Below are 22367 nucleotides of genomic sequence, written 5' to 3'. Positions count from 1 at the left end.
GGAGGGGAGATGTATTTCTGCACAAACAAACATATGAAATGGGCACAAACGTCTAAATGCTCTCAGCAGGAAAGGCTTTCTCAAAGGCCCACCTGTAGTTAGAGATGCCTTGTTTCACCTGTGAGAGAAGCAGGCACTCCTGGCGTCCTGCTTACCTTTTTTCTCTTGCAGATGGCAGAAGGATGCCAGCAAGACCTCCTGATCCGCCTTTTTATTGGTCCAGAAGGGAAGCAGCGGCTGTGGAACCAGATCAGGTCAGGGGAAGCTGCCTTGTGGGGCCAGAGGCTGAGGGATGGAGCAATGTCATGGACTGGTTGGGCACAGAGGAATGGTGGGAGGAAGCAGCCGGGGAACCAGGAAAGGAAGACGGCTCAGAGCCGAAGGAGTGGAGGTGGAGGAAGGATGAGCAGTCAGAGGGAAAAGAGGGAGAAGCCTGGGAAGAGGAGGTGTCAGAAGCTGAAGGGGAAACAGGGCTTAGTGAGCTGGGAGACTCTGTGGCAGAATGCAGTGCAGAATCAGAGGCAGAAGAGGAAGGAGGTGCGTGGGAGAGGAAGGTCGAGAGGCAGAAGTGAGTCAGGATAAGGAGGAGCCACCGGTGGCTCCCTCTCCTTTTGCCAGAAGCCACACACCCCCCGCTTGTCTCTCAGAGCCAGGAGACAAAAATAGGCTTATTTCAATTAATCACTGAATGCTAAAATTGTTTTCTAAGCAGTGGACAAATGAGAACAAATAGTGGCCTGGATTCACCTAACCAGCCCTTTCGGATGAAAAATCGGGTCTGCCCCCCATTCATCCCCCTCTCCATGGCCCCCTGAACCCCTTGAATTTGGCTCTAGGGCATTGGGAGGGAACCTTCCCAGAACAGCCCAGGAGGAGAGGAGAAAGTGGATCCTTCCATTGGGGAAACTGGAATGCTTGCGTAGGCAGAATGACTTGAATAACACAAGGCAGAGTAACACCTATTTGCACAAAGACAAATACCCATAATTAAAACACAGAATAAAATAAGCACCCATAATTAAAATGTGCAGCAAAGCAATCCTATTTAAACAACACCGCAATTTACAGGAAGGAAACAACAGAGCATTGTGTAGCAGATCATATTTCTGCTGTCTCAGAGGCGGACATTTCCCTTTTTCTTTTAGGGTCCAGTGTGCTTTGAAGATGTCGCTGTTCGTTTCACGGACGAGGAGTGGGCGTTGCTGGATCCTGACCAGAGAGCTCTGCATAAGGACGTCATGGAGGAGAATCGTGGGATCGTGGCCTCTCTTGGTAAGGCTCCCTGTGGGATTGTCCTATCTGCCTGGAAATTCACAAAATATGTCTATGGACCAACCTCATATATTTTCACAGAGCTCAATAGTGGCCCCTACAACACCTGGGAACCTAACACCCCCACAATAAACAGTAAATTACAGTTTTCTCTTTGAACAATCTTCCTCAGATTATTCCTTTTTCCACCACGATTGGGCTGATCTCAACTGCCCAGGCCATCTTCAATGTCAGCTTCAGAATTGTTAGGAAAGATAAGTAGCTTCAGGTTTTCTGTTTTTGTTTTTGCTCCTGTCAGTCTTGGGTTGACCAAAGAGACGACTGACATTGGAGATGGAGGCGATGCCATGACTGGGCCAAACAAAATCCATCCCAGAGAAGAGCTAGACTCATTGAATTTCAGGTAGAAGTAGCAGTGGTGATGATGATGATGATGATGATGATGATGATGATGATGATTTATACCCAGCCCATCTGGCTGAGTTTCCCCAGCCACTCTGGGCGGCTCCCAATCAAGTGTTAAAAACAGTACAGCATTACATATTAAAAACTTCCCTGAACAGGGCTGCCTTAAGATGTCTTCCAAATGTCTAGTAATTGTTTATCTCTTTGACATCTGATGGGTGGGCGTTCCACATGGTGGGCGCCACTACCAAGAAGGCCCTCTGTTTGGTTCCCTGTAGCCTCACCTCTCGCAATGAGGGAACCGCCAGAAGGCCCTCGGCGCTGGATCTCAGTGTCCGGGCTGAACGATGGGGGTGGAGACGCTCCTTCAGGTATACTGGACCGAGGCCGTTTAGGGCAATAAAGATCAGCACCAACACTTTGAATCGTGCTCGGAAACGTACTGGGAGCCAATGCAGATCTCTCAGAACCGGTGTTATGTGGTCCCAGTCACCAGTCTAGCTGCCACATTCTGGATTAATTGCAGTTTCCGGTTCACCTTCAAAGGTAGCCCCATGTAGAGCGCATTGCAGTAGTCCAAGCGTGAGATAACTAGAGCATGCACCACTCTGGCGAGACAGTTCACGGGCAGGTACGGTCTTAGCCTGCATACCAGGTGGAGCTGGTAGACAGCTGCCCTGGACACAGAGTTAACCTGCGCCTCCATGGACAGCTGTGAGTCCAAAATGTCTCCCAGGCTGCGCACCTGGTCCTTCAAGGGCACAGTTACCCCATTCAAGACCAGGGAATCCCCCACACCCACCCGCTCCCTGTCGCCCAAAAACAGTACTTCTGTCTTGTCAGGATTCAACCTCAATCTGTTAGCCGCCATCCATCCTCCAACCGCCTCCAGGCACTCACACAGGACCTTCACCGCCTTCACTGGTTCTGATTTAAAGGAGACGTAGAGCTGGGTGTCATCTGCATACTGATACTGCATACCCCCTGATGATCTCTCCCAGCGGCTTCATATAGATTAGGTTAGCGCCATCGGCGAATGGCGGAGTTCCTCCGATCGGAGGAACGGGCTCCGTGGAAACTGGGTGTTCTCAGTGGCGTAGCGTGGGGGGTGCAGGGGGTGCCAACCGCACCGGGCGCAACATTTTGGGGGGCGCACTCGCAGCTCTCTGCCCCTACCTGGCTCACTCACTCTCTCTCACAGTGTTGGCTGTGCGAATGCAATGCGAGCTGCCCGCGTTGCAGTGCGGAGCGGGAGCGGAGAGAGAGCGAGGGAGGGACTATCTGGGGGAGGGAAAATGCAGCGGCCGCCCAGCGCAGCGCTCAGCGCGGGAGAGAACCACACCCGACCAGCCCAGTTTTGGGAGGGGAGGTGTTACTGCTAGGTTCGTGTGCATTTAAACCGATTTAAAATGTCTGTTTAACAAAAGGCGGCGGCGGGAGGCGGACTTCTCTCCCTCTCTGGTGCTGGTGCCGTGAGGCACTCGCCAGCCTACCGGCCCCTCCTGAGCAGGATATGGGTGGGTGGACGGGGTGGGGGAGAGGCGCCGGGTGAGGCAGGGTCAGCCGTCGGCGGCAGCTGCGCGAGGGACCCCTGCCCGCATCGTGCCCTGACAGGAGCCGCCGCTGCGCCCACGGGCGCCCTTAACGCGGCGCCCCTCATGCCCCCTCGAGAGGCGCTGGGGGGCAGCGAGACTCTGCCGGGCCCCGCCCCTCACTCCGCGCTCGGCTTCAGGGCTGTCTTGCGAGGGGGCGGCGGGAAAAGGCTCTGGGGAGAACCTCGCTCGCTGTCCCGCGTTGCTTTTCCTCACGTCGTTTTCCCTTTCCCTTGAGGGGACGGGGAGGTGAAGGGAGCCTGCCTTCCTCCTCGCACGTGGCGAGTCGTCGGTGGAGGTAGAGAAACCACGCACATTTGATATTCATAATAATAATAATAATAATAATAATAATAATAATAATAATAATTTGAAATTTAAGACTCCCCCCCAAGGAAAAGGCACTTTCTTGCCCTGCCTGTGGACCAGGAGGTCGTGGCGGGAGAGGCCTTCAGCAGTGGGGCCCTTATTCGTGCTGCCAGCCTGACCTTCACCCTCTTACATATACAGTGGTGCCTCGCAAGACGAAATTAATTCGTTCCGCAAGTCTCTTCGTCTTGCGAGTTTTTCGTCTTGCGATGCACGGTTTTCCATAGGAATGCATTGAAAATCAATTAATGCGTTCCTATGGAAAACGCCTTCCCCCACCTCTTCTGGCGGGCGGCATTTTAAAATCGCCCGGGACAGCGGAGGCTTTCCCGCCCGGCCGCCCGGCTTCGGGACATCGTTCCGATGCCGGGCGGCTGGGGGAGGCGTTCCTGCCCCACCGCCCGGCATCGGGACGATGCCCCGAAGCCGGGCGGCTGGGGGAGGCGTTCCTGCCCCACCGCCCGGCATCGGGACGATGCCCCGAAGCCGGGCGGCGGGGGGAGGCTTCAAAAGCCGTTCGGGGGCTTTTAAATCGCCCCGGGCAGTCCCGGGGCGATTTAAAAGCCCCCGGTTAGGCAGGCAGGGGGGGCAAAAGTCTTCGCCTGCCTGCCTTCAAAAGCCGTCCGGGATAGCGGGAAGCGCTTCCCTGCTATCCCGGACCGCTTTTAAAATGCTGGCGGTGGGGAGCAAAGCCTTTCGCCCCCGCCGGCCTTCCTGGACCTCTTCTGAAGTCCGGAGGGGGGGGGAAGGCTTTGCTCCCCACCGCCAGCATTTAAAAAAAGGTCCCCGAGATTTCCCTATGGGCTTTCGTCTTGCGATGCAAGCCCATAGGGAAAATCGTCTAGCGAAGCGTCGCAAAAACCGAAAAACCCTTTCGTCTTGCGGGTTTTTCGTCTTGCGAGGCATTCGTCTTGCGGGGCACCACTGTAGAGAGGAAAGGAGACGAGGAGGTGCAAAGGCTTGTGGGGCAGAAGTAAGCCCCGCTAAGTTCATCAGGGGTGCCAACGTGAATACAGTATGATATTGGGGGGGGAGGCAGGTAAGCCCCGCCCTGCATAGTTTACCACATTGGCAATGCCCATCAACTGGGGGACTGGCCCCCTCAAATGTTTTATAGGGGGGCTTGAAGCAGTGGCGTAGCGTGGGGGTGCAGGGGGGCCGGGCGCAACATGGGGGGGCGCTCGCACTCGAGTGCTAAAATCCATGAGTTAGGGGGCGCAAATTACTTGCCTTGCCCCGGGTACTGACAACCCACGCTACGCCACTGGGTGTTCCCACAGCGGCGAAGGTTGGGACCCGCTAGAAATTCCAGGCGGAGGAGCCTGGGAACGTGGGGTTCGGCAGAGCACCAAGAGCGCCTCCCCTATTCGCGGGGGGAACCCCTTTTTGGGGCTCCGGAGCGAAGTGGGGTGAGCAGCGCGGTGCAGTGAAGCGATTGCTACTTTCATGGAGGGAAGCCGCACAGCCATCGCCAGAGAGCGCTGACTTTTTCCTGTTGACATTCGGACTCTAAACAAATACCCGTGAGTAAAAACGGAAAATTGGATCAAGAAATTATTGAATTAGGCACTGAAGCGGGAAGGTTAAAACAGGAAGACCGTCTTCCGCTTTTTGTAAATAGACTGAAGCAAAAACTTTACAATCTAAGAGCCTGGAAAGTTGTTTTAAAGATTGAATTTTCCTGCATCTACAACCAATAAAACCCCCTTGGAAAGCAGGAGAAAAGTGGGGGGGAATTGACTGTTTAAGCCTGCAGGAGAGAGAGTAAACTGGTTTGACTGGGCAAGTGCAAGGGCAGAGGAAGATGGAAGAGGTTGTGATCGCACCCCAAGCAATACAAATGGAGAGATCCAAAGTCCTGCAGGAGCGAAAGTTGTTGCATTGGAAGATTGAACTTGGAGTGTACCTGGAAGTGTTTGGAGTTAAGGAAGCTCTTAAATCTGGTGGGACTATGAAACATGTTGACAATTACTTTTTGGACAACCACTTTTTGGATTACAAAGATGATGACAGGGAGTGGGACTGTGGGGAATGGGCTGGCTTGATGAAGGAAAATGGAGATTATCGTTTGAAATCCCCCGGAGACCTACTCCCCAAGGAGAAAGGGAAGAAATTAAGAAAGAAACCAACAAAAGGCAAGGAAGAGTGCAACTACAAACAAGAACAAGAAAATCTGCAGAAGGGGCATAGAAGAGACTTAAGGGCCTCGGATATAAGATCACCAGATTGATGGACTGGATGGAATGTATAGAAAGGACTGACATAACGCGAAACCAGGAAGAAGGGACGTTGGATAACAACTGGGGGGGAAATTCTTTTTTTGTTTTTGAAATTAGTGTAATGTTAATGAAATATTAGGGAAAATGCTGGAAAGGAATTAATTGGCTTTAGTAGAAAGGATTTAAGGAGTTATGTATAAATATGGTTTAAACTTTGAATTTTAAGGCTTTTAAGGTAAGATAAGGTTAAATACATTAAGGTAAATTGAATAACAGAATATGGTAAAAGACGGAAAGGATATGTTGAATTAATTAATAAGATAGATTGTTAAGATAAATTATTTAAATAAAAATTGAGAAATATGGGAAGAATTTGCTGGAACAACGAATTAAGTCAGAATACAAAAAGGGAGGTGCGAGGAGGTCTAAGAAACAAGCAAATGAAAAGATGTAATATGGGATGTGTATTTTTCTTTTCCCCCCTTTTTTCTTTTTAAAAACTTTTTCTTTTCTTTTTTTCTGTTGTATTTTTCTGTTCTTTATTGTATTTATGTATTTTTGAAACTTTGAATAAATATTATTTTTAAAAAAATCCGATAGATTCTGAACCACCTGAAAAAGTCTCCTTCTGCTGTTTTCTGCAGGTGCAATGGAGGCGGCAAAGAAGACCCTCTTCGCCGTCGCCATTGCCACTTGGTAGGCTCGGCGTTGAGCTCTAGCCCGTGTCCGGTCTGATTCACAATGAGTTTTCCGCCACCGGCGCTCTAGCCGTCTCATCAATTGTTTCATCACCCTCAGCTCCGGGGGAAACCACGGGGCTGTTCGGGCTCCATGCAATCGGAGAGAGCGCTTCGGAGCCAGACAGTCCATAGCCCTGGTTAACTCCGCATTCCAGTGTGCCACCAGGGAATCTGCTGAAAGGCCATTAACTTGGGATAAAACATCCCCTACCACTCTCTGGAAGCCAATTGGATCCATTCAGTGGTGGGGGCGGACCATCCGAATCAGTCCCACCTCCCTGCAGAGGGGAAGGGTTGCGGAGAAGTCCAGTTGCACCAGGAAGTGATCTGACCATGGCACTTCTTATGTTTCGCTTTTAGTTAATGTCAGATCACCAACACCCATAGAGGTAAACACCAAGTCTAAGGCATGTCCGCGGCTATGAGTTGGGCCAAACCTATTCAGGGACAGCCCCATGGAGGCCGTGCTTTCCACGAAGTCCCGAGCGGCCCCTTGTAAGGTCGTGTCGGCATGGATGTTAAAATCCCCCAGGACAACCAAGCTAGGTGTCTCCAGGAGCATATCCGCCACAACCTGAAGCAGCTCGGGCCGGGAATCCTTGGTGCAGCGGGGAGGTCGGTACACCAAAAGGAATCCTGTACTGCCCCTATTGCCCAACTTCCAGAACATGCACTCAGAGAACTGGATCTTCCCAATAGGACGCCTGGTGCAGACTAATGACTTCCTAAAAATCACTGCAAACCCCCCCCCCCGCCCACATGACCTGGGTTGCTGTGCGTAAGAGAAACCTGGTGGGCAAGCAGCGGCAAGGACAGGCCCATCTGCTTCATCCAACCAGGTCTCTGTCACGCATGCCAGGTCAAATCCTCCATCCACAATCAGGTCGTGGATGGCAGAGGTTTTATTCATCATTGACCTGGCATTGCACAGCAACACTTTCAGGTCATGTGGATTTCCCTTGCTGATTACTGTATCCTTCCGGTCAGGACCAGACCTGGAGGCAGGGATAGTCCTCAAACAACGACTAAACCTGCCTCCTCGGTAATGACATGGTCTGGTCTTAGCATAACTCCTCCTCCTGCCCGTGATCACTGAGATTGGGTGTCCCAATACATTCCCCCCTTTGGAACCTGCCCCACTCAATCTATTGGCTGAGGCCCACTCCCAGGCAGCCATGACCCTTCCCCTTAAAAAGCAAAATACAAACTATATAATAACTTAACAGAATAACAACAACAACAGCAACAACAATAATAATAATAAAACCAAAGCAAGAAACAATAGCGCTCAAATTAAACTACTCCCCACCCTGACTAAATGCTTAACTCACCCCAAGCAAAAATAAATTAATGAAATAATACAATATTATAAAAAACAACAACCACCATTTAAAGTGCTGCAAATTAAAAGCACTTAAAACATTTAAAACCATTTTGTCCCTTGCTGCAGGTAGCTGCTCAGGCCTCTAAACTGTAGTGGTAAGTGCAGGCCCCGCCCCCTAGGCCAGATGGAATTGGCAGGAGAGGGAGGGGTCCTCCCAGCACTCACGCAAGCAGCAACAGCAGCAGTCATGATGAGGATGATGATGATGATGATGATGATGATACAGTGGTACCTCGGTTTACAAACTTAATCTTTTCCAGAAGAGGACTGTTCTTAAATCAAGGTACCACTGTAGTAATAGTAATAATTTTTATTTCTACCCTGCCCATCTGGCTGGGTTGCCCCAGCTACTCTGGGCGGCTTCCAACACTCATATAATCATGAAACATAAATAATAATAATCTGATCCCATATATAAAGAACATTAACTTTAAAATGAACAACTTCTAATAGTGGCCAAAATTGTGGAAACCTTTTGTGAAAAGTGTATTTTTGAGGTTTGATGGCTCATAACACCACTTTTGTGTGGAGTAATACCATAAAATTATATAGCAATGGAAAGATAATTTAATGAAGGATGTAATGCGATGACTTTTATGAAGGAGTATTTATTAGAACAGCAGTCATAAAGAAAAAACGTGAAACCTTTGGTAACCATTGGTAACCTTTAGCTTTAATTACAGCCTTACAACGCCTTCACTTGAAGTGAACCAAGTCTTTAGTTCTGCAACTGTAATAATGGGAAACCAAGACTCAATTATGGCCTCTGTTAATTGAGCTTTATTGCTGGGTTACTTCTATAATAATAATAATAATAATAATAATTTATTATTTGTACCCTGCCCATCTGGCTGGGCTTCCCCAGCCACTCTGGGTGGCTTCCAAAAAAATATTAAAATCATCTAATACATCAAACATGTATAACAAGTTTCTTTAGTCGGCTCCATAGATTTCTGATTGGGTTGAATTGTGGGCTATTCCCAGGCCATTCCAAAGCACCTTTTGCACACAGCAGCAACATGACACGGAGCTGAATCCTGTTGAAATAGAATATATTTCAAGCATATATATTGCAAGCATATGAAGCATATATATAAATGCTTCAGTATCTGGGAAAAGATCACCTGCGGAACACTTCAGTTTGGGCTCAAGTATTTCTTTTATGCATTTTCCCGCATTTATATTCCCATTAATGACGCAAATTCTGCTCACACCTTTTGCTGCCATACAACCCCAGATCATCGCACTGTCTGGGTGTTTCACAGTCGGTGTAATGCAAGTAGGATGTAAATCTTCTCTGATTCTTCTCCTCGCATATTTCATGCCATCACTACCAAGCAAGGAGATTTGGGTTTCATCGCTCCAAATAACACTGTCCCATTGTTCCGCTGTACAGTTAACATGGGTTTCATCTTTTCAACCTTTGCTGGAGAGATAACAATGGCTTTTTCCTTAGAATTCTAACATTTAGACCAGACTTGCACTCAACTTCCCATTACATTGCACCATATAGTCTTGTATACACCCAGATGATTTTCTTCTGTCATGTAGGCACAGTCTCTCCGTTCTTCAATGGCCAGCTTTGGTTTAGTTTTTCCCAATTTTTCATCTAATTTCTTCATAACTGTAGCCTTGTTCACTTAATAGTACAATTTTACATCACTTTCTGGGTGACCAGTCAACTCTTTGTGCCATTTCTTTAATTTGATTATGTTTTTCAACCTCACTAAATGACCAACTTGATAGCAATCACATAAGACACTGACAAAAGTCAACCTAAGCAAGTTGTGCTTCTTTTTTCTCGTTATTTGGCTATAAGGTTTGATATAATATGAACAAACTTAGTTTGATTGCATTGTTGATTGCATTCTTGATCAAATTATATTTCCATTGATATATAAATTTATAATATTACTCCAAAAGAAGAACTACACTTTTTCCCCACAATTTTGACCACTACTTTATATCAAACAAAGCAACATTCAACAACACATCAGAATCTCATAATAAATATGTTGGTTAATGACAAACAATACAGGTAATGAACACACACCCAGCTCCCTTCAGTTCTTCTCCATTTGTTCCTGAGGCTCTAATCCCTTTTTGTCTCCAATGCAGATTGTGATGAAACGGAAATCGAGAACAAAGGTGACCACGACAAAATCCCCAGAGAAGAGAAGCCACGCAAAAATTTGGAGTGTGGAGAAAGCTGTAGTCAGAGCTCCCATTCCACTTGCCATCAACAAAATATCATTGGAAAGAAACTCCATCAGTGCATGGAATGTGGAAAGAGGTTCAGGAAGAGCTCCATTCTCACTTTCCATCAAAGAATTCATACAGGGGAGAAACCATATCAGTGTGTGGAATGTGGAAAGAGCTTCACTCACAGCTCCAATCTCACTTCCCATCAAAGAATTCATACAGGGGAGAAACCCTATCAGTGTGCGGAATGTGGAAAGAGTTTCAGGCAGAGAGTCAGTCTCACTTCCCATCAAATAATTCATACAGGGGAGAAACCCTATCAGTGTGTGGGATGTGGAAAGAGCTTCACATGTAGCTCCTCTCTCACTTCCCATCACAGAATTCATACAGGGGAGCAACCGTATCAGTGCATGGAATGTGGAAAGAGCTTCAGTCGCAGCTCCCATCTCACTTCTCATCACAGAATTCATACAGGGGAGAAACCCTATAAGTGTGTGGAATGTGGAAAGAGCTTCGCTCATAGCTCTTCTCTCACTTCTCATCAAAGAATTCATACAGGGGAGAAACCCTATCAGTGTGTGGAATGTGGAAAGAGCTTCAGGAAAAGCTCCTCTCTATCTTCCCATCAAAAAATTCATACAGGGGAGAAACCCTATCAGTGTGTGGAATGTGGAAAGACCTTCAGTCAGAGCTCCTATCTCACTTCCCATCACAGAATTCATACAGGGGAGAAACCCTATCAGTGTGTGGAATGTGGAAAGAGCTTCAGGAACAGTGCCCATCTCACTTCCCATCAAATAATTCATACAGGGGAGAAACCCTATCAGTGTGTGGAATGTGGAAAGAGCTTCCATCAGAGCTCCAAACTCACTTCCCATCAAAGAATTCATACAGGGGAGAAACCCTATCAGTGTGGGGAATGTGGAAAGAGCTTCAGTCAGAGCTGCACTCTCACTTTCCATCAAAGAATTCATACAGGGGAGAAACCCTATCAGTGTGGGGAATGTGGAAAGAGCTTCAGAAATAGCTCCGATCTCACTAAGCATCAGAGAATTCATACAGGGGAGAAACCATATCAGTGTGTGGAATGTGGAAAGAGCTTCACTCACAGCTCCAATCTCACTTACCATCAAAGAATTCATACAGGGGAGAAACCCTATCAGTGTGTGGAATGTGGAAAGAGCTTCCGTCAGCGCTCCGCTCTCACTTCCCATCACAAAATTCATACAGGGGAGAAACCCTATCAGTGTGTGGAATGTGGAAAGAGCTTCACTGTTAGCTCTAAACTCACTTCCCATCAAAGAATCCATACAAAGGTCGGAAAAACCAGTATACAGCTTTAGGAGCCAGGCAAATCCACAGCTTTTTAACCGGACCTTTTTCTTATTGACATCTAATACTATTTTAACATAAGAAGAAGAAGAAGAGTTTGGATTTGATATCCCGCCTTTCACTCCCTTTAAGGAGTCTCAAAGCGGCTAACATTCTCCTTTCCCTTCCTCCCCCACAACAAACACTCTGTGAGGTGAGTGGGGCTGAGAGACTTCACAGAAGTGTGACTGGCCCAAGGTCACCCAGCAGCTGCATGTGGAGGAGCGGAGACGCGAACCCGGTTCCCCAGATTAGGAGTCTACCGCTCTTAACCACTACACCACACTGGCTCTCAACATGTGATGTTTTGTGTTATTGTGTTGTGTTTTGATGTTCTAAGCATTCTGAGACGTGTGGGTGTAGGGAATACGGCCAACTCCTAAATGCCAAGGGGTCTTTGTCCCCCCCTATTAAATATTGGAGGAGGCCACCCCTAGGTTTTCTTTGTGTGTTTTTTCAAATGCCACCTTTTTTTCTTCCACTACTTGCCATACAATTTCGCTTTCAATTTGCCCTTTTAAGAAATGACGTAGGAATTCGCAGACTTTTGGGATTTGGATTTGGAACAGGATGAATTTAAAATCGTGACTGCCTTTAGACTTGGAAGAGGAGGGAAGAAAGAGAAGAATAGAATAAGAGACTGTTTGATTACCCTCCGAACTAAAAAAGAGAGAGATAAAATTTTGGGTTGGCATTATCAGAATCCTTTGGAAGTACTACAGTCAAGAGTGGAGATTTTTAAAGACATCCCGAAAGACATCCCTTTTGGATCTTAGGTCCAATTACAATGATTTGGTTGCCCTGCTGAGAAAGAACAAAATTAACCTTAGGTGGGAATTTCCCCAAGGCCTATCCTTCAGTTTCAAAGGAAGGAAAATAAAAATAAAATCAGTAGAAGATAAAGCTAATTTTTTGAATAATTACGAAGAAGATCTGCAGAAGGGGTCTGGAAAAGAGTCAAGAGCATCGGACAGAAGATCACCTGATAGAGGACCAGAACAAAAAGCATTGGACAGAAGATCACCAAAAAAAGGAATACTGGACATAACCAAACTACCCTTCGGACTGGACAATCCAGTGATATCAACAGAAGAAGAGCAAGCATTGGGTGTAGTTGGAGGAAAATCAGAGTAATCACATCATGGCATTGCAAATATTAAGTTGGAATATTAATGGACTGAATTCCCCCGAAAAAAGGCGCAGAGTCATTCATTTATTGAAAAAGGAACAATTGGACTTGATTTGTCTACAAGAAACACACGTGGCAAGGCTACATAGGAAAATACTGAGTAATAAAAGATTGGGCCATGAATTTATTTCATCAGAAAAAGTTAAAAAAAGAGGAGTAGTACTTTATGCAAAGGAGAGCCTATCACCGAAACTTATATTTAAAGATGATCAAGGAAGATTTGTTGCAATTGAAATTCAATCACAAGGAGATAAATTTTTGATAGTAAGGCATCTATGCACCAAATGAAGGAAAATCGGAATTTTTAAAGAAGTTGCATGAGACTCTGTTGGATTAGAATCATAAAATCATAGAGTTGGAAGAGACCACAAGGGCCATCGAGTCCAACCCCCTGCCAAGCAGGAAACACCATCATAGCACTCCTGACATATGGTTGTCAAGCCTCTGCTTAAAGACCTCCAAAGAAGGAGACTCCACCACACTCCTTGGCAGCAGCAAATTCCACTGTCAAACAGCTCTTACTGTCAGGAAGTTCTTCCTAATGTTGAGGTGGAATCTTCTTTCTTGTAGTTTGGATCCATTGCTCCGTGTCCGCTTCTCTGGAGCAGCAGAAAACAACCTTTCTCCCTCCTCTATGTGACATCCTTTTATATATTTGAACATGGCTATCATATCACCCCTTAACCTCCTCTTCTCCAGGCTAAACATGCCCAGCTCCCTTAGCCGTTCCTCATAAGGCATCGTTTCCAGGCCTTTGACCTTTTTGGTTGCCCTCCTCTGGACACGTTCCAGTTTGTCAGTGTCCTTCTTGAACTGTGGTGCCCAGAACTGGACACAGTACTCCAGGTGAGGTCTGACCAGAGCAGAATACAGTGGCACTATTACTTCCCTTGATCTAGATGCTATACTCCTATTGATGCAGCCCAGAATTGCATTGGCTTTTTTAGCTGCCGCGTCACACTGTTGGCTCATGTCAAGTTTGTGGTCAACCAAGACTCCTAGATCCTTTTCACATGTACTGCTCTCAAGCCAGGTGTCACCCATCTTGTATTTGTGCCTCTCATTTCTTTTGCCCAAGTGCAATACTTTACATTTCTCCCTGTTAAAATTCATCTTGTTTGTTTTGGCCCAGTTCTCCAATCTGTCAAGGTCATTTTGAAGTGTGATCCTGTCCTCTGTGGTGTTAGCCACCCCTCCCAGTTTGGTGTCATCTGCAAATTAGATCAGGATGCCCTTGAGTCCATCATCCAAGTCGTTGATAAAGATGTTGAATAAGACCGGGCCCAAGACAGAACCTTGTGGCACCCCACTAGTCACTCTTCTCCAGGATGAAGAGGAACCATTGATGAGCACCCACTGCGTTCATGTAGCCTACCTTGATTTCAGCAAGGAATTTGACAAGGTGCCTCATGATATTCTTGTAAAGAAGCTGGTAAAATGCGGTCTTGACTATGCTACCACTCAGTGGATTTGTAACTGGCTGACTGACCGAACCCAAAGGGTGCTCATCAATGGTTCCTCTTCATCCTGGAGAAGAGTGACTAGTGGGGTGCCAGTCACTCTTCTCCAGGATGAAGGATTACATGGACTACAATATAATTTTGATGGGGGACATGAATGGAGTGGTATCTACAACAGGTAGTTACTAAGGATGGTAGACTACCAAAAACTTTTTTTGATATGACTGACAATATGGATTTAGTGGACACACGGAGAATGAAGAACCCTTTGGGAATAGAGGGAACTTTCTTCTCTGAGGCCAAAATGACATCGACAAGAATTGACCAAATTTGTGCAACTAGAGGGCTGGCTCCGAAGATTAGAAAAGTGGAAATCTGCCCTAAAACTTGCTCCGACCATAATGCTGTGAAGATGGAAATGAAACTAACACCAAATGGTTCCTTTAGATGGAGGATGAACGACACTTTGTTTAGGAATGAAGAAGTGACTAAGAAGGCCCAAAAAACCCTGAGAGATTATTTCGAGATAAATATGAACACCACTGTTGAAAAAAGAGTAATCTGGGACGCAAGCAAAGCGGTTATGAGTGGATTTCTGATGCAACAGAATGCAATTAAGAAGAGAGTCCAAAATGAGAAAAAAGATAAAATTCTGGAGAAAATAAAGGAAGGAGAAAAGAAATTGAGAATGAAACCAAAGTCGCAGGAGATCCTGAAAGAGATAAAGTTATATCAAGTACAATATATGAAAATGATGAATCAGGAAATAGAATGGAAGATTAAACAGATGAGACAAAAGACATTTGAATCGGCAAATAAATGCGGAAAACTGCTGGCTTGGCAAATGAAAAAAAGACAAAAACTTAATATTATTACAAATTTGGAAGTGGAAGGAAAGAATATACAGAATCCAGCGGAGATCAGAAAGTGCTTCCAGAGGTACTTTAAACAACTATATACACAGGAGATGCAGAAAGAAATGGACATTGACCGTTTTTTGAAAATAAATGGATTATAAAAAATCTCTCAAGAAAATAAGTTAATGTTGAATTATAAAATAACAGATCAGGAGGTAGAAGGGGCCATTCAGAACATGCAATTAGGTAAATCCCCAGGACCGGATGGTTTGACTTCAAGATATTATAGATCCTTGAAAGAATGGTTAGTACAACCTTTAAAGGAAGTCTGTAATGAAATATTGGAAGGGAAAAGGGCACCAGAGTCGTGGAAGGAAGCTTATATTACACTTATACCGAAAATAGAGTCTGAGAAGACACAGCTTAAGAATTACTGCCCCATATCTTTGCTTAATGTGGATTATAAAATTTTTGCAGATATTTTGGCTAAAAGACTAAAAGAGGTGTTAGTAGAAGAAATTCATAAAGATCAAGGGGGCTTTCTTCCGGGCAGACACTTGTCTGACAATACGAGGAACATAATTAACATTTTAGAGAAACTACAAGTGAATATTAATACTAAAGCAGTTCTGATATTTGTGGACGCGGAGAAAGCCTTCAACAATATTTCTTGGAGTTTCATGAGGAAAAACTTACAAGGGATGGGGGTTGGTCAAGGGTTTGGAAATGGTATAGGTGCAATTTACTCAGAACAAAAGGGTAAATTAATTGTGAATAATGTAGTGACGGAAGAATTTAAGATAGAAAAAGGAACACGACAAGGTTGCCCAATCTCTCCAGTGCTTTTTATATCGGTCCTGGAGGTCCTTCTAAACATGATTAGAAGGGACCAATTGGTTAAAGGTATACAAGTCGGAGCTAAACAGTACAAATTGAAAGCATTTGCTGATGATTTGGTACTGACATTACAGGAGCCAGAATCTAGTACTAAAAGAGTACTGGAACTAATTCAAGAATTTGGTCATGTAGCGGGTTTTAAGTTGAACAAAATGAAAACTAAGGTGTTAGAGAAAAACCTAACAGTGATTGAGAGAGAGAGGTTTCAGAAGGAGACAGGATTAACATTGGTTAAGAAAGTGAAATACCTAGGGGTCAATATGACTGCCAAGAATGTGAACTTGTTTAAGGATAACTATGAAAAATGTTGGATGGAAGTGAAAAAGGACTTAGAAATATGGTCAAATCTGAAGCTATCATTGCTGGGCCGAATTGCTGCGATAAAAATGAATGTACTGCCTAGGATGCTGTTTTTGTTTCAAACATTGCAAATTCTGGATAAAATGGATTGTTTCAAGAAGTGGCAGAGAGATATTTCTAGATTTGTCTGGCAAGGCAAGAAACCTCGAATAAAATTTAAGATACTAACTGATGCTAAAGAAAGAGGTGGATTTGCCCTGCCAGACCTTAAACTTTATTATGAATCAGCCGCTTTTTGCTGGCTGAGAGAATGGTTGCTTCTTGAAAACACTGATATGCTGGATCTAGAAGGTTTTAACAACGTATTTGGGTGGCATGCATATTTGTGGTATGATAAGGTCAAAGCACATAAAGCATTTAAAAATCATATTGTCAGAAAAGCACTGTTTAACGTCTGGATAAGATATAAGGACTTGCTCGAAAATAAAACCCCAAGGTGGTTGTCACCAATGGAAGCGAAGGCTCAGAAAAAGCTCAATATGGAGGCCAAATGGCCAAAATATTGGGAAATTCTGGAACAAGAGGGAGATAGATTAAAACTACAGAGTTTTGAAAAACTAAAAAATAGAGTGTGGGATTGGCTCCATTATTATCAAATAATGGAGGTATATAATCTGGACAAAAAAATTGGCTTCCAGGTGGAAAAATCAAAATTGGAAACAGAACTGTTAGACCCCAAAAGTAAGAACTTGTCAAGAATGTGTAACTTGCTGTTGAAATGGAACACTCAGGATGAAACAGTGAAATCAGCTATGATTAAATGGGCACAAGATGTTGGACATAATATTATGATGGCTGACTGGGAACAGTTATGGACCACAGGTATGAAATTTACGGCATGCAATGCCTTAAGAGAGAATATAATGAAAATGATATACAGGTGGTACATGACACCAGTCAAGCTTGCAAAAATTTACCATTTGCCCGATAATAAGTGCTGGAAATGTAAAGAGACTGAAGGCACATTCACCTTTGGTGGACATGCGCAAGGATTAAGACTTTCTGGGAAATGATCTACAATGAAATGAAAAAGGTATTTAAATATACTTTTCTGAAGAAACCAGAGGCCTTCCTCCTGGGCATGGTCGGCCAATTGGTGCCAAAGAAGGATAGAACTTTCTTTATGTACGCTACAACAGCAGCAAGAATACTTATTGCAAAGTACTGGAAGACACAAGATCTACCCACCCAGGAAGAATGGCAGATGAAGTTGATGGACCTTATGGAACTGGCGGAAATCCGAGACCAGGGAGAAGAGTCGGTGGAGGAAGATTGGAAGAAATTTAAAGATTATTTACAGAAACATTGTAAAATTAAGGAATGTTAGAAGGAGGCTGGAATGAAGTTATATGGCTTTAGCAGAAATATTATAAAGGATTAAGTAAAAATAGATTGTTAAAGGAGGAAAGGTAAAGTTACATTATATTAAGATAAATTATAGGATAAAAATTGGGAAAGATAGAAAGGATTTGCTGAAATAGCTAACTGAACTAGAATACAAAAAAGGGAGGTGCGAGGAGCTCAAGGAAACAAGTAAGCGAAAGATAAGTTACGGGAAGGTTCGTTGTGTTTCTTAATTGTTTCTGTTTTTCTGTTTTTTTATAACCTTCCCCCCCCCTATTCTCTTCTTTTTTTATTGTGATGTGTTGTTAAGTTTTTGTTTAACTTGGAATTATCTCTTTCTCTTTTTGTAACATTTAAAACTTTAATAAATATTATTATTATTTTTAAAAAGAAATTTTTAAAAACCGCACAAAGGTCATGAGGAAAACAAAATACAAGAAGATACAAACATGGACAGGTCCCATCTTTGCGGGCAAAATGGAAAAGTTGCTTAAAGGAGGCTTTCCCAAACTTGGGTCCCCAGCAGCTCCCGGACTACAGTTCCCATCATCCCTCCCCATTGGTCCTGCTAACTAGAGATGATGGGAGTTGTAGTCCAAAAACAGCTGGAGACCCAAATTTGCTTTAAAGGGAAAGTAGGCTGGCCCTGTGACACCCTCTGCTGGCCAAAAGCACTGCCCCAGAATCTGAACCACCCCCAGTACTCCTAATTGGAATTAATAGAGCACAAAACTGAAGTTCGATCAGCACTTCAACCTCTAGGGAGCTTCTAGGTGCTTTCTGCACCACCTAGAGTACCCACAGAATTGTGGCTTCTACTGGCAACACACACAGGAGAACAAATGAAAGACAAACACAATGAGCAAGAAAAAACCTGGAAAGGGCCATACCAAATGGACATCCAGTGTGAAGAGGTCACTTTCCCCACTGCTGAACAATGCCACAGGTAGAGGTGATGAAATGCTAGAAGTGTTCTCCGGGGCAAGGGGAGCTGCTGAGAAATTGAACTACGGGCGCAAAATATTACTTTTTTTTAAAGTCACTGCCATTATAGGCATTGCCATTCTAATGGTGTGCATGCACCATGTGATTGATAGTGCAAGGCGGGCCTTACCTGGCCCCCACCAATATTTTATTCAAGTCGGCACAACTGGTCAGGTGATTTACAAATTAAATAAATACATAAATCACCTTCCTTTGCACATGTTCCAGCTTGCCAAGATCCTCATTTATGCTTTTTAAAATGTGTTTGCCCATCATCTGAAGATTTTACAATATAAGCCAAAGAAATCTCTCCATTTATATTCTTTTCTTTTTTTGGATGGAGTTATACACTTTGTGGATCAGGGAACTGCTGTGGAAATTGTGTATTTTGATTTCAGTAAGGCTTTTGACAAAGTCCTCTGTGATATTTATGTGAGGAAGCTGGTAAAATGAGGCTGAATGAGGTAACTGTTAGCTGGATTTGACGGACCGAACCCAAAGAGGACTCCTTCATGGTTCCTCCTCATGCTGGGGAAAAGTGACCAGAGGGGTGCTGCAGGGTTCTGTCCTGGGCCCGTTGTTGTTCAACGTCTTGATAAGTGACTTGGATGAAAGAACTGAGGGGATGCTCCTCACATTTGCACACGAAACGGATCATAATGGCATCCTCTCTCTTCCTCAGCAACAGACAGGGAGACAAAGAACAGTGCAAAAGCACAGCAGAGCGGAAGAGATAAGACTGACTTCTGTTCTTACAGTTTCCAAGCCTAGGAAAGTAAACAGGGGCATGTGACATACTAGCCACATATCCAGCAACGGGAGGAGTGAATTGCTAACTCACCACACATGATTGCAGGTGATATAAGGGAAAAAACCTCCTCCTTTTTCCTTATGGGGTACCCAAGGGCCCATAAAGAGTCTTTTTGTAGGTTCTCTATTGGTAGGAGAAAATAACAGAGACCAACCAGAGAACATTGAGAAGCAAAGCAGCCAGTAAGCCTGTTCTTTATTAACTGTTGTAAGAGGGTGCTCCCCCACATGCAGGAGAGAGGAGGGGGACCCCGAGCCATGCATGCAAGCCCTTAATAGAGACATTTTTAATTGCCTGCCCTGGAGTCCAAGACCACCCCCAGAAACATCATACATACATCACAGAAAAGGCAGTCTACAACAGAAATCTGAGTGCATTGTTTTACCTTGAGAAATATTTGAGGTGACTGAAAGAGTGAAATATGGCTTTAGGACTTTTCCTGTGGGTTTTGGACATGTGGTTTATAAATCTATATATGTGTTTGCTTGGTACATTTAGATTTATATTAACTAAAAAATTTAATAGCAGTTCCCCCCTTTGGGGCTATATTTTTTTTCTAAAAAATTGTTGCCCCACAAATAATAACTTGGTATGTTGCAAATGGATGCCTTCGTGTAAATCTTAAGAGACTTGCATGTCAGGACTCTTAATGCTGTTTGCAGATGTAGCAGTGCATATAGCTGGACATAGGATATCACATAAAAAATAACACATGTTGCATTTTGTTCCTAAATTACTTGTGGCATTCTAGCACTTTGGGAGAAAGCCTATGCTTTACACTTAGCGGGAAAGTCAAATAATGAGTGAAAAATGCAGTTTGTTTTGTTTCTGCCTTCTTTGTGTGTTCCCAGGTGTCAAAGCTAGCTCTCCTCTGGTCTCACACCTCCATCATATCACAGCAGCAACAATCCCTGTAGGGCTTTCATATTGACCATGTCACCTTGTAGTGGCACTGGTTTGGACATTTCTTGAGAGAGATGTCTTTGCCTTGGCCTTTCTATGGGATTTTTATTATTATAGGCTTTGGTCTTCCACTCTAGGGAAGTTGCTCAGTTGTTCCTAAGGAACCAAAAAGCTAATTGCAGCCTGGATACAATTGCCGAATTCAAATGGAGTCCAATTAGAATTTATATAGCCCCATGGTTCTCCGACGCAGAGTTCCGGCCCCACCTGGCGAGCTGGGTCATGGAAGTAAATCAGAATGTAATCTAGGTACACCACCACGTACTTGTCTAGCAAGTCTTGGAACATGTGGTTGATGTACCGTTAGAACAGGGCAGGTGCATTGCACAACCCAAAAGGCATTACCAGGTATTCAAACTGCCCATACCGGGTCCCAAATGCTGTCTTCCACTCATCCCCGGCTAGGATCCGAATCAAACTGTAGGCCCCCCCAAAGGTCCATCTTGGTGAACATCTGTACCCCTTGCACCCGTTCCAGTAACTCCGCAATAAGGGGCAAGGGATACCGGTCTGGGATGGTAATCTTATTCAGGGCCCGGTAATCATGGCAGAGATGAAGCTCCTCACACTTCTTAACGAAGAGAACTGAAGCAGCGGTGGGCGTGGTATTGGGCCGAATGAACCCGCCCTCCAAGTTCTTGCGAAGGAAGTCCTGCAAGGCTTAGTGCTCTGGCTCTGTAAGAGAGTATAGGCAGCTCACAGGCAGGGGCACCCCGGGCTGGAGGTCTATGCCACAGTTGAAAGTGTTCCTTGAACACTTCTTGGTACTCCTGATAATCAGCGGGGAGCATTGACGCAGCTTCCCCGTGGGGGCGGCCACTAGCATCTTGGACCAAGCATGGGGACACGGGTTTGGGAAGCGCACAGTCTGATTGACGCAGTCAATCTGAAGATTGTGAGACTCCAGCCAGTCCATCCCGAGCACCAGGGGAAACCGGGGCATGGTGGCAATGTCCAAGGTGTGCACCTCCCGGTGCTGCTGGTGACACAGGACCAAGGGCTCAGTCTCCTGAGGAACGGCACCCGAGCGCAGAAGCCGTCCATCAATTGCCTCCACCTGTACCAGTTCTGGCTTGTCCTGGAGTGGCACCTGACGACGGGCAGCGGAGGCAGAGTCCATATAGGAGCGGGTTGCCCCTGAATCTACCAGAGCTTGGGTGAGAATCCAGGGCCCGCCAGGGGGGTATAGATGCACCGGAACCATGAGGTGTTGCAATTCCACCGGTGAGGGCCCATCATGCAATGTTTGGGACCCCAGGTAGCCTGGGCCATCGGCTACTGGGGTTGGCCATTTCCCTGTGGCTGGCGTTTTCTCAGGACAAGATTGGGCATAGTGTCCACTCCCGCCGCAGTAGAGACACAGGTTCCCCTTCAGACGCCGAGTATTCTCCGAGGTAGAGAGGCGAGGCCGCGCTGCCCCAAGCTGCATTGGCTCCTCCAGTGACTTGGCCGTGGCCGTGGAACTGCTGGGAAGGACCGGAGCCGGGAGCCGGGAGTCGGGAGTGCTGGCGGCCCTGAGCCTGGCGACGGTCCTCCAACCGATCGTCTATCTGCAGGCCCCGTTGAATGAGGGTGTCCAGCGTGGTGGGGTGATCCATCATGGCCAGCTGGTCCAGTATCTCATCCGAAAGCCCCTCGAGATACTGGTCCTGAAGGGTGGAGTCATTCCAGGACAAGTCCTGTGCCAATGGCCAAAATTCTGTGGCGTAGGCGGCCACTGTGGACTTGTCCTGTTTTAACTGCCGAATCGCCCGATTGGCTTGACTCCCCTTCTGAGGGTTGCCGAACGCGGTTTCCAGATGGTTGCAAAACCCTGTATAGTCTGTCAGCAAGGGAGAGTCTTGCCGGAGCACCGGCAATGCCCACTTGGCCACCCGGTCCTTCAGCAAGCTGATCAGGAAGTGCACCTTGGTGCAGTCATCGGGGAAATTCCCGGCTCGCCCCTGAA

The 22367-nt window shown here is 45.6% G+C and overlaps 3 protein-coding genes across 3 annotated transcripts in view; all 3 read left to right on the top strand.

The window, feature by feature from the left end:
- The window catches only part of LOC309368832 (uncharacterized protein), a 61326-nt gene extending 49252 nt beyond the window's left edge, over nt 1-12074 (top strand). The window contains exon 5 of the mRNA XM_081909138.1: nt 11992-12074. The gene's annotated coding sequence lies outside the window, so the exon portion shown is untranslated. The remainder of the gene's footprint in view (nt 1-11991) is intronic.
- The window catches only part of LOC309369127 (uncharacterized protein), a 58674-nt gene that overhangs the window by 246 nt on the left and 36061 nt on the right, over nt 1-22367 (top strand). The gene's annotated exons all lie outside the window — the stretch shown is intronic.
- Nucleotides 183-11557, top strand: LOC309368786 (uncharacterized protein; the record flags this gene model as incomplete). Its single annotated transcript, XM_081909093.1, has 3 exons — nt 183-254; nt 1146-1272; nt 10100-11557. 3 exons carry the CDS (start codon nt 183-185, stop codon nt 11524-11526), a joined length of 1626 nt encoding a protein of 541 aa, XP_081765219.1. The 3' UTR covers nt 11527-11557.

This window comes from Podarcis melisellensis (assembly GCF_964234715.1).
Source record: "Podarcis melisellensis genome assembly, chromosome: 4".
In the NCBI taxonomy this organism is placed as follows: Eukaryota; Metazoa; Chordata; class Lepidosauria; order Squamata; family Lacertidae; genus Podarcis; species Podarcis melisellensis.
This window is presented reverse-complemented; position numbering and strand designations above follow the sequence as displayed.